This window comes from Hemiscyllium ocellatum, chromosome 18 (assembly GCF_020745735.1).
Source record: "Hemiscyllium ocellatum isolate sHemOce1 chromosome 18, sHemOce1.pat.X.cur, whole genome shotgun sequence".
NCBI classification, from domain to species: Eukaryota; Metazoa; Chordata; class Chondrichthyes; order Orectolobiformes; family Hemiscylliidae; genus Hemiscyllium; species Hemiscyllium ocellatum.
The window spans coordinates 35,561,297-35,574,378 of NC_083418.1; the positions used below are offsets into that span (position 1 = coordinate 35,561,297).

At 40.3% G+C, this 13,082-nt stretch overlaps 1 protein-coding gene across 4 annotated transcripts in view; it reads right to left on the bottom strand.

Annotated features, from left to right (window-relative positions):
- The window catches only part of saxo4 (stabilizer of axonemal microtubules 4), a 153,111-nt gene that overhangs the window by 81,301 nt on the left and 58,728 nt on the right, over window positions 1–13,082 (bottom strand). For all 4 annotated transcript variants that reach the window (XM_060838848.1, XM_060838851.1, XM_060838852.1 and 1 more), the window contains 2 exons: window positions 11,693–11,764; window positions 5,864–5,950 (listed from right to left, as the gene is read on the bottom strand). In XM_060838848.1, coding sequence (XP_060694831.1) covers window positions 5,864–5,950; window positions 11,693–11,764 — 159 coding nt within the window. The remainder of the gene's footprint in view (window positions 1–5,863; window positions 5,951–11,692; window positions 11,765–13,082) is intronic.

The window sequence follows — 13,082 nt, forward strand, 5'->3', positions numbered from 1 at the left end:
CCAGTTCTTTCCCAGGAGCCACCAATGTGGGATCTCACAATTGTCCACCCACAAATATACTTTGACCAATAATGATGCCCTTTTTGCTGAGGTCAGTGCTGCAGCCCTAGCAGTAGGTTTCAGCCACATAGCTGGCTTCCCCCAAGTCCAGTGCATGACAGACAGTCCACACATCATGTTGAGAGGGCCACATCACAATGCAGCTATATTGGGCATTGGGAAAGAGTAACGGAGACTTAGAGAGGGGTGGAATATCAGATGTGGCTAAGAACAGGCAAGCTATGTCACTTGGTGCTGAAACACTGATAGAGAAAGATAATCGTGAATTTATTCATTCCTGCTCTATTAATTTTGAATAGCGAACAGAGGAACAAATTGTGAAGGCATCCTCTATCTGCTGCAAACATATAGACTAATTTGCACAACGGTGACATTACCAAGCTCACCACAATTCAGCCTTTTAAATGTCAAATTCATTTGTAAACTACCTTCTTTTCATCAGCAGCATTAATCAATTCAGAGTACAGAGATGTATATGCAGCTTCTGGCATTTATCATTCTCTCTGTGGCAAACCAGCAGCTAGACAAGAGACATTATAATTTTTCATAATGGGGAAGTCCAAAGATTTACAGTTGATGCCCATGTGGCCATCCAGGTGCCTATACAGCCCTGTGGTGTTTCATAGGCGAAAGTGAGGACTGCAGATGCTGGAGATTAGAGTCGAGAGTGTGGTGTTAGAAAAGCACCTGATGAAGGGTTTTTGCCCGAAATGTCGATTCTCCTGCTCCTCGGATGCTGCCTGACCTGCTGTGCTTTTCCAGCAGCACACTCTTGACTATGGTATTTCATGACAATGAAGAAAAGAAGCCCAAGATTTCTTTGCTCTGCAGGATGATCCTGGAGTCACAGATAACTTTAAAAATAGAGAGTGAGGTCCAATGGAGCTTCATAAAGTCCAGATAAATATAATGATGCAAAAGCAAGCAAGATAGACAAGCAGGAGGCTGGAAGGACACAGCAAGCCAGGCAGCATCAGGGGGTGAAGAAGTCAACATTTTGGGTATAAACCTCCCTCCAGTCATGAGGAAGGGTTACACCCAAAATGTTGACTTCTCCACCTCCTGATATTGCCTGGCTTGCTGTGTTGTTCCAGCCTCCTGCCTGTCTACTTTGGATTCCAGCACCTGCAGTTATTTTTGTCTCAAGCCAAGCAAGATGGTTATCAATACAATACTTGCAAAAACAATGCTGGTGACCTCCAGTTATAATAAGAGAGAATATAACTTTTACAGGGAGTACACCAACAGTGCGACAATGTAATGCCAACATATTTCATACGGCCAAAAAGCTTTCAGTGCATGCAGCTCACCTGGGATCAAAATATTGACCCTATTATCCATTCCTCAAATTTCTGTACATGTACAATTTAAAGAAAAGACAAGAGTAGCATAATGACACATAAAATTCTTTGCTTTGGTCAGTCTGCCTTTAATGGCCTTTGTTGCGACTTATATAGAAGCTGTACAAAAACTGCTTTCTATAGTTTCTGTACTAGAGAGGGACATGAAGAATTATGGTCTATTCAGAAGTTGAGAGAAGTGGTCTGCATGGTTATCTCTAGAAACGGACGAGATTAGGATAAAATTTCTTAAGAAATTACCTAGATTGTTACCCAGATGTCCATTGATGTATCAGTGAATGGAGGCAATGGTTAAGTGATATGGTAGCTAAACCATTAATCCAGAGAGCAGGAGAATCGATGTTTCGGACATGAGCCCTTCTTCAGGAATAAGGGCTCCTGAAGAATGGCTCATGCCCGAAACGTCGATTCTCCTGTTCCTTGGATGCTGCCTGATCTGCTGCGCTTTTCCAGCAACACATTTTCAGCTCTAATCTCCAACATCTGCAGTCCTCACTTTCCCATTAATCCAGAGACCCTGGATTTGAAATCTGCCAAAGCAGATAGAATTAGAAATCAATAGAAGAATCTGGAATTAAGACTCTAATGGTGACCATGAAATCATTGTCAATTATCAGATAAAAAAACCCACGTGGTTCACTAGTGCCCTTCAGGGAAGTAAGCCTCTGTCTTTACTTAGTCTGATCTATTTGTAACTCCAGACCCACAACAATGTGGTTACTTTTAACTGCCCTCTGGCCAATAACTAGCCTGGTTAGTGACACTCATATCCTATGAATGAATTAAAAAAGGATGAATGTTTTCAATAGATCTGGGTCTAGCTGAGTTTCAGTGCACAGCTCCACTACACAGTGAGTCATTATTGCACTTCTTTCCACCACAATTCTTCACAGAAAATAAGTGCAGTAGATGTATCAACTCTGATCAACAGAGCAACTTTACTGGTGCGAGAGAATTTAACACCCAAGCACACAATCAAACAAAAAGTGTCATCTTTTTGACTGAGTCCACTTGCATTCATTCGGAGCTTGGAGTTCCATTTGGTGGCCTGTGCAGACACCTTCTCCATCACTATGGAATGTTCAGCAGCCAGACTGGGTCCCAGGCTTAGGATGTACCTGTGGAGCCATACACAAAGTGGTAGATGCAATAAATCCAGTATGAGGTGCTGCAATTTCCCTCTTGTCTGTGCACTTGGTCTCCTCCATGGTGAGGATGGTGATTCTCCTAGGCAGCCAGATATAGCTGGAGGTGTGTGCAGAGCAGCATGCTATGGCCTTGATCTCATGGAAGCAATAACAAAGCAAGAGGACAGGGAGCAAGGAGTCTCTACCAAGTCCTTTTTCTTTTTAGGTCAGCAGGGAAGCAAAGGTGTAGTTTTCAGGATGAGGAAGAGCAGCTGCCTCTGGCTCTGGGGAATCTCCTCAGTGCACTCTGAGCTTGGACAGTGACACCTCAGCACCAGTCAACTGTTACACCAGCACCTTAAATTGCTTTAATAATATATGAGATTCCTGCATCTGTTCAGGGACCTGACAAGGCTCAGATACCCACAGAACAGCCAGAAAGGTCTCCACAAGTCACAGGGCAGCCGGCCTCCACTATAGATGGCAGCAAACAGGAAGAAGCAATCACATGTATATACAAAAGTTGAGCAGTGCGACAGTCAGTGATTCTCTACTTGTCTGTTTTGATTAATGTAATAAGTGTCTGATTTGGTTCATGAAGTTTTTTATCCAATGTTGATGATCCTCTAATAGTGCACGATGGCATGTACCATCCAAATAGCTGGCGAAAAGGCAAGAGTACTCTCCTTTGCACATTACAGAAGCTACAGTTGGTATAAGGAGGCACTCTGGGTTTATAGCAAACACTATATGTGCTTGCAGAGGGAATCTTTATTTGGTGGATAGCTAAGTGCTAAAGTCAGGAGAAATAAATTAGTATAACAGCAAGCCTCCCTAGCACCTGAGGCTTGGTATCCTCCAAGTGATCCCTTATGAGTATCAGGATTACGCAGCACACTCACCTTCCTCCTTGCTTGATGATAACTTACACTCCAGAATATATTCAGCAGCCAGCACCTCTGCCCTCTGCTACACCAGGTTCTGTAGACAGTAGCATATCAGCCTCCCGTGCCTGAATCTCATTTTGAAGAGATCCATGGTCTGCTCAATGGTCACTCTGGTTGCTGTATGGCCCATGGTATGGCATCATGGGCTCTTCACAGCTGTCAGCAGTCATTCTTCAATGGCTATCCCTTGATGGCAAGTATCTACCCTTGCAATTGGGAGAGGCTGTAGGATAGGAAGGTGGTGTGAAAACCATGGGATCTGAGAGTTCTGGAGAACGTAGACATCAAGGCTGCCTCAAGATAAGGAGCACACATCTACAACATGCACTGGCAGCGGTAACAGATGTGTTGGACAGTGAGAACATAAAATCCTTCCTGATTAATAAAGCTGTTGGCTGGCCTAAGGAGGAATCTCGATGGTCAAACATGCAGTTTATGAAATTCTGAAACTGGGAGAATCCAGCATAGTGCAGAATCCACTAGCTCACTTGTCCTGACTGAATTGACTCTTGAATCAGTTTTCCTTGATGAAATGGTACATTGTTGATTAAGAGACGTCACATGTCTTTCATGCTCTATACCTGAACTTGAGGTCCAGAAATTTACGCTCATGTGATGGCCATTACAATTGGAGCTCACCTCCTGTATCATAGTTTGTATTCTTGGGATAGGGATAGTCTTCAGCAGCACTACCATTTCATCCTTCGTCTCTAGACCCTGGCTACAAGGTGCTGTCATCTCCATGCTGGTTTTGTACTAGTAACATGATGTTGGTTACAATCATGAAAGGAAGAAATTCAAGCATCAATTCTCTGGTGAAGTCAATGCCATGGAATGTTTCACGTACAGCCTGCGTGACATTCTTCAACAGGATCAATGAAGAATGCTTCCAAGGCCAGGTAGGTAGTGGCCTGTAACATGGTCAGGCCCCTGGGAATCAGTATAGACAGAGTGGCAACAGGAGAAGCAGCACTACATGAACAAACCTCTCTCCTTTAGTTCCTAGGTCATTTGGACCCACCTCACTGAATGTGCACTTGCTCATGGCAATAGAAGATTCCTTCAGTTGTTTGAGGGTAATCACAAAATATTGCTATATTAGATAGGTTCACTTAAAGTTCAATGTAGTGTTTGGCAATAATTACAAAATGTTGAATTGAACCACAGCATTAGAAACAAAATTGATGCATCTGAATAATTGTATGGAAAGAAAACCTAAGAGTATATTCTGAATCAATGTCCTATGAAATATAGCTTTAAGCAACCCAGAAAATTCCTTCCTGTGTCTAGATACCTGCTGTATTTGCACATTGTTAGTTAACATCAATCTACAGAAATTATCAAAGGGCAAGCCAATCTTATTAATGTAATTTCCAAAGGTCTAATGAAGCATGGGTGATAGAGTGCCATTAGCTAACTGCTACCCCTGCCATTGCCCAGTACAGAAATACAGGGCAGCAGTTGACTGGTGAAGTTGAATGGTCAACTGCTTCTCCAAGTCGATTTCACAGACTTTCCACCCATCCAACACCTAACAGCAGCCAGCACAAAGAGTATGCATCAACACAACATACACCCTTGAATCTGATCACTCATTTAAATACACAGCATGCATGTTTGAAAACAATCTGAAGACCTGGAAAATATGAACTGTTCCTTATTGGCAGCCTATTCAATTATTAATGAAATTGTACAGTATTCATTCGTGCTGTATTAAGTAGTAAGGCTGCAGATATATAAGTATGGTGCTGCAATTCACATAGTCAGTGCTGTTGATGATCTCCCAAAAAAAAAATCAGCAGAGCCTCAACTGAATTGCAAACTTAAGCACAATGGCAGGTTAAAAATAGGTGAAAAGGGGATGGTGCTGAAAGCATATGGACAACAGGAAAGTACTTTGTATCAGGTAGCTCGAGTGATAGTATTACAGCTTTATTTTCAGCTGTGGCCAGTACATCCAACACCTAACTATTATTTATTTATTCCATGTAAGATAATTAAATAGCAAAGATAAAAACAGCTGTGAAGCAGAATAACTCAAACGGCGCAAAAGGGTATGAGCTAACATGTAAGTTTTATTCTATTGAACTATGCATTATTGTGTCTAACAGTTCTGTAGCCCAGGATATCATTGCACTTTCTCTCACTTTTCCTTTTTTTAAATCTTTAATTTCCTGAAGGCAATAGCAGTTATTGGATGTCTTCTGGAACGTCATCTGGCATCTTGTCAAAATTGTTCATTCGTCATGTACAGCCCAAACAATGTTTGCAACAAGATATACTATCAGGAAAATATGATTGCTCCAGGCTAACCTACCAATTTGTGAAATATAACTCTATAACACTTGATGGAAAAAGAAGTACTTACTGCGGTGTCCAGTGATAATCCAACTCGATGAGTGAAACCAGTGCTTCTGTCAGCCTTATTTGCCATGGCAGGCAAAAATTCATCTCCCTGCATATCAATCACAATCTTTTTTAATTTAAATTTTCATATCAAAGGTTTCTAATCCTAAGAGAGAAAAAAATCAACAGGGCAACTGACTAGGACTGTGTATGTGACAATGGGAGATGCAATTTCTATGACAACATATAATTTGCAAAGATAATAGTGTTTTATGTATGACCATACTCTACCAACAAATTGCACAGTGCCACGCCAAGAAAGTCTATTCAACAGGTTTGGTAAGTTGTGGTCTAATATCATTAAAATAACCTGAAAGTTGCTAGAACATTGTAAAAAGCTATAACGTTTTTCAGGGACAGAAACTGCCATCCACTCATTCTAGTCAAAAGTAAACCTAGTGTTTGACTTCAAATAACCTCATGCAAGCTATTTAAATAAACAAGAAAATGATATAAAAGAGAAACCACCACTATAATGTCAAGGGAAAACTAGGATTGGCAATAAATGTGCCCAATTGTCAGCATCAACCACTCTCCAAGAACAAATAACAACAAAGAGCTTTTGTGGCATAACAACTCCAATTAAAACAGTTAACAGAGAAGGACATGTTTAAATGAGATACCAAAGATGCATGAAGTTTGCAAAAGCATTTGAAGACATGAATATTTTCATATTTTCAATTAAAACTAATTAATTGCGGGAAAACAGTATTTTACTTTCAGTGGAGTGTTAAACCAATGGAGAGTAAAAATTCCCTGAAAGTAGTCCAATCAGAATAAGGAGTTATTCATTACCACTGAACAATCGATGGACAGATTCTCCAGGCATTAATCTCGGATTTTCTATGGACATGGCTGCACATAAAATTGTTACTGTATTTCAATGCAAAGTAATTCCTTGTGGGTGAAGCATTTGAAGTCATTTCTGTTATGTTATCAAATAAATATGCATCTGCACACATAAGTACCTAAACCATCAAATAAGGAGCACTTTCAACTTAATTGCCTTATGCTCCTAAATATATCGAAGGCCATTATTTATAAAATTTACAACAGATCTCTGTAACTTTTTGTTATTCTGTTTTATATTTCAGAAATACTTTGTAGCCCCATCCGTTTTGTTAAACTAGGTTTAGCACTCGCTTAGGATTTCCATGTCCCTCACTTCAGTGGAGTCAACCAAAATTAAAATCTATTAATCCTGTAACACCAACCAATCTGTTTTTAAAAACAGCTTTATCAGGCCTATATGGCTACTAATGCTTCCTTTTTAATAACCGCGTGCCATTTCTTTGTGTTTGCCAAGTATCTAAAATAAAGTGGATTTTTTTTATCTGACAGTAGTTTTTTCAAATACACACATCTTCTTTAGAGTGAGATCTATCTGTTTAACTTTTAATACTTCCTAGACTCAATGGTTGTGCTCTCATTTGGCAATATCATGAATGAGCACATAGTACATGTTGCAAAATGGTTTCTTCTCTGCCGTCAAGGATGTTGGAGTTGAGCTCTGAAAGATTTTTGGTGCTGAGGATATGCTGAAGTAATAGTTGATTAAAACATTTTAATTAGGATCTTTCTTTTCTCAAATAAATATACAACTCTAATTCCTTCATTTTCAGTTTATATCATTTTCTATAATTGTTGGAAGCCTGTTCCACCTTGAAATTGAGTTTTGGATCTACAGAACTGTATAAAACTTACTTTCTTGTCACAGAGAAAGCATTTGGCTCCTTGGCTGGTCATACCACTCTATGGTGAACTTTTTTGATGCCTCATCACGAGCACATCAAGATGGCCGAAACAATTTTTCCTGATCTTTCAATAACCTAGTTTTATCAAGATTTTCTTTGTTGGGCCAGAATCTCCCCAAAGTTCATCCTGATTCTGCTTCTGTAGATTTATCTGCCACAACCCATTCAAAAGTTAAATCGTCTTTAGTTTGCAAAACATCTGGTAGCACTTTATTGAGTACTAATTAAATCATATAGCCAGTCTTTTAAGCTCATATAACCAGAATTATTTATTATTCAGTAGAAATACTTAGAATAGAATTGGGGATTATCAAATCCTTCTTGTGACCGAAATAGGAACAATGTAATAGGACTCTGGCAATGTCATGGATTGCTGGGTATGCTTAACTCCTGGCTTTGCCATGACATCAACTGTTAATAGCTTAATGGCACACAGAAGACATAGTACTTTTTCTTTTGCTTTAATTGCCCTGGGAACTTGAGGCACTTCCATTTCCATAGCTCCTATTGTGTGGGTCATCCATATTAGGGAATGACGGGAGAAACGGTAGTGAATGTTGAACTGATGCAGACATCCTTACCATCCAATCAAAGTACATCTTTCTTTTTCTTCCTTCTTAGTTTCAAAGTTGAGCTTAAGCTTTTAAATCATCGGTCTTAGGTTTTCACCTGTGGGCTTCAAACTCACAACATCCTTATTTCAAACTTCTGCTGTCATGTTTTGCATCTTCATATTCTCTGTGTATTGTGGCTGAACTAGGTTCTTTTTACTCTGTGACATAGGTTATTGTAAAATATTCTTTAAACACTTTATTTACAGCTGATACAACCAAAACCTTATGGTAGTCCACATGTCAACTGCATTCTCTATGACTTTCTTTTTGTCTAGCCCCTTTGTTTACATTGTCAATTACTCAGTCTCTTCAACTTGAACACGAACACACACCTCTATAGCACAGCTTTGAAACAATAGTGGAAGGGCAACAATGCGGGACCTGAGCTAGTCCTTTATTATTTTATCAGAATAATCAATCAACATTGACAAAGATCATGCAATACAACCTTCAGTGTGATTGTTACTTAATTAGGATTGGAGCAGTGAACCTAACGAGCTGCTGGATTGAGCATGTCTCTCCATCTCTCTTTTCTCATCATTTCATCTAAGTTCTGAACCCTGATACTTTGAAAACAATTTCTATATCCCTACAACTGACAGAGATTTTCAACTAATAAGCCTTTCGGTTTTCTACAGCACTGATTCCAGGAGAAAAAGCCTATATACAGACCACAGTGAAAACCACAATCAGATCAGAGACAAATCAGTGAGCTGCATCTTTCTGGGCTACGTTTAATCTGGGAATCCATCTTGACTTGTGTTTGCATTCGTTCATGAGAAATAAGGAAGTATTTGTACCGTTTAGTAACTTGTTTTTTAATCTGGGTGGGTTTTAGCATAATAAAGCTAACCTAAATCATGTTTCATTCAAGAATACCATATCTGGCTTAATTCTTTCAAACTGCACACAGCCAAAAACGTACTGAACTGGCAACACAAATTAACACCTATTGGGGTTAAATAAGGACTAAGAAACAATCGACCCATTCTCACCTGGTCCTAACAGTATTATCTATTTCTCCTCCAAAACCAAGAAAGGCTACAGCACTCATTGTCTGTATTTTCCAATTGTCAGGTCATTGTTATTTCAAGTAAAAACAATGACTGCAGATGCTGGAAACCAGATTCTGGATTAGTGGTGCTGGAAGAGCACAGCAGTTCAGGCAGTATCCGAGGAGCAGCAAAATCGATGTTTCAGGCAAAAGCCCTTCATCAGGAATAAAGGCAGAGAGCCTGAAGGGTGGAGAGATAAGCTACAGGAGGGTGGGGGTGGGGAGAAAGTAGCATAGAGTACAATGGGTGAGTGGGGGAGGGGATGAAGGCGATAGGTCAGGGAGGGGAGGGTGGAGTGGATAGGTGGAAAAGAAGATAGGCAGGTAGGACAAGTCATGGGGACAGTGCTGAGCTGGAAGTTTGGAACTAGGGTGAGGTGAGGGAAGGGGAAATGAGGAAACAGTTGCACTGTCCCCATGACTTGTCCGACCTGCCTATCTTTTTTTCCACCTATCCACTCAACCCTCTTCCCTGACCTATCATCTTCATCCCCTCCCCCACTCACCTATTGTACTCCATGCTACTTTCTCCCCAGCCCCACCCTCCTCTAGCTTATCTCTCCACGCTTCAGGCTCTCTGCCTTTATTCCTGATGAAGGGCTTTTGCCCGAAACGTCGATTTTGCTGCTCCTTGGATGCTGCCTGAACTGCTGTGCTCTTCCAGCACCACTAATCCAAAATCGTTCTTATTTCAGCCTAGGTCAGAATGACTCATGGGGACCCGAAAGAAAGGCCGATACATCAGATTCCATAGGAATTGTTCAGGAAATCCCACTGAGCAATTCCCCCACGCCTGAAACCTTCCAAAGGTCACAATTTAAAGAGATTTCAGAGGATTCTGCAATAATTAAGTATAATATTTATTGTAGAAATACTAAACTATTAAATGCATAACCTAACTCAAATAACTATTAACCTGACTCCATATTAACTTTAGATACCACCCACCTTCCCCCATGGCACCTATACCCCTCAGACCTTGAGCCAATGCCACTTTCATGCCACAGATTCGACCTGACTCCACCAATGGACCCGTCACATCCCAACCATTGAGCCTGACATTACTCCTTGCAGGCAAACCCAACCTGACTCCATATCTGCCTCAAACGTCACCCAACATCTCCCCTTGTGCCACCATTGGACACAACCCACATGACCTGACACCCACCCTGCATATCCCCACATTAGACCTAATTTCTCCCATCATCCAGTACTACCTGAATCAATGAATCACTTACCTTGCCCCCTTACAACCTGGAATTCTAACCACTTGGCATCCTATCCCAGTCCCACTTGGTATCCTATGTACTTGGTATCCTATCTGCTACTTAGCTAGCACTCTACCCAGTTGGCATCCTGAATACCAGGAAACCTACTCCCTACACATTTGACAACCAGTCCCAGGCATCCTAGCCCCTACCCACATGGGTTCCTAACATTAGCACCATACTCTCTGGTCCTAATGAGAACACTGGCATTCTAACCTCCTGGCACCCTCTATACCAGGCACCCTACATACCAGTTTTCCCTCTTCAGACCCAACCTGATACCACCACCGATGGTCCTGTCAACTCCCAACCAACAGACCTGGCCTGACTCCTGAAATGCGAACCAAGCCTGACCCCTTACCGATATCTCACTAACCTTATACATATAACGTTTGATAGTAGCTATCAAAGTGGCTATCAAAACATTTATACATCAGAATTCGGCAGATAAGTGCTGTCAGAAGGGGTTGTGATGATGTAGAGGTGCCAGTGTTGGATTGGGTGGACAAAGTCACAAGTCACACAACACCAGATTATAGTCCAACAGGTTTATTTGAAATAACAAGTTCTTGGAGCACTGCTCCTTCATCAGATGAAGTCACTTACCTTACATAGGAGCAGCACTCAAAAGCTTGCGATTTCAAATAAATCTATTGGGCTATAACATGGTGTCACGTGACTTCTGACAAGAGGATGGGGTTTGCCTTCCCTTTAGAGTTTTGTGCTGTGGTAGAATTGTCATAATGGAAGTATGGCTTCACATTTCTGAGGTAGCTCTGAGTGAAATCATATCTCAGAAATGCAAGAGATTGCCACTCCTCTGAAAATTTGGTCCAATATTTTAAAACTTAAATAGGTAAGAATTGCCAGGGCCTTTTTCTTTCCTATGAGTTGGCAACTCAGCTCAAGGAAAAAATAAAATTTACACACTACAGACAGCCATGAATACGCTGAATGATGTAAGCAAACTGAAACACAGGCATTTTCATCTATAATATTTTGAATGCCAAGTTGGGATACAGGTTGCATATTGAGAAAACTGTTTTTAATTGCATTTCCTTCACATCTAAAGTGTCCCGCCTTGAGTATGGAGTTACATACATGTAAAGTTCCAGAAGGTAGATAGTCCGATTTTGTTATGGAGATTCCAGTTGGTCGATCTGTGCAATATCCCTAAAAGAAAACAAATTCTATTCAAATGGAACCATAACTGATTATTTTAAAAATCCATGCCATCATATAGACAAAATAAATGTTGCATCAGGAATGCTCATTTCTTTCAATTATAATATATACGAGACAAACCCATTGGCAGAAAACAAACAACCCCAGTCTTGAGAATTGTTCCTGAAAAAACAGTTTTGTCCGAGTTTATTGTCATTTGAGGACAGCACTGGGAGACCGTATTTATCATTCATTACTGAGAACTAATATCAATCTGAAGTACTTTCAAATCAAGGTCAACTTGATTCAATAAGTAGGGATTTTTCTTTCTTTATAAGAAACACAACACGTCAAACTGGAAAGGAACAGGCTGTGACTGTTTCTGATAATAGCACACAAGAAAAGACTGAATGGAAAGTTTGTATAATTATATTACAAAGGGCAATGATGGAAATGTTCCCAAGCACATTTTATGTTTATGCTCAGATATTATATTTTTTTTACAGGCAGAATGATATGGAATACAGAAGAATCTCAATGATCTGAAGGACATGGGCGAGATGTATTTCGTTCAGTTAGTTGAATTCTGGATAACCAAATGCTAGATAACTTGGTTTAGCCAAGCATCAGACCTTGCGATCTTGCTGGATAATCTGATATTCGGATAATCGAATGCCAGATAATTGAGGTTCCTCTGTATTGTCATATGAGCAATGGTATTTACATTATTCTCACTTGGAGAATAGAAAGTAACAGATGTAATGCTGACAGGTTACACTTCACACAGTACCAGTTTGTGTAATTTTTAACTTTGTACATGCCAGTCCAACACCAGCACCTCCAAATCAAGTTTATACCTGCACTTCAATTCGAGGTAAGCTGGACCAGTGATGAGGAGACTGTAACAAATTGGTTGAAGTGTATAACATTTCAATTTTACAGCTATTGTTATTTTAATCAAACCATTTGGCCATGTTCTGCTTCTGGGAAAGTGGGACTTGAACCCAGACCTTCTGGCCCAGAGATAGAGACACTGCAAGACCCTTGAGATTACAGCTACATGTTTCTCCATTTGGTGATGGTGTATGTTTGTTTTAAAAGGTTTCAGCTATTTCAATGTAGCCCTAAAATTCATAGACCCTTCCTTTGTTGGGAAGTTAATGTAGATCTATTAAAACTGTGTGAATGAACTGGGACAGGATATTTCAGGTCTTTAATTTCATTTTCTGGGTGGTCACTGGAAGATGAAATCCAATAGTATCTGTAAAATGTGGTACTATTCTTTCTTTTCAAATCCATGATACCTAAAGCTCTTGATGGCAGCATA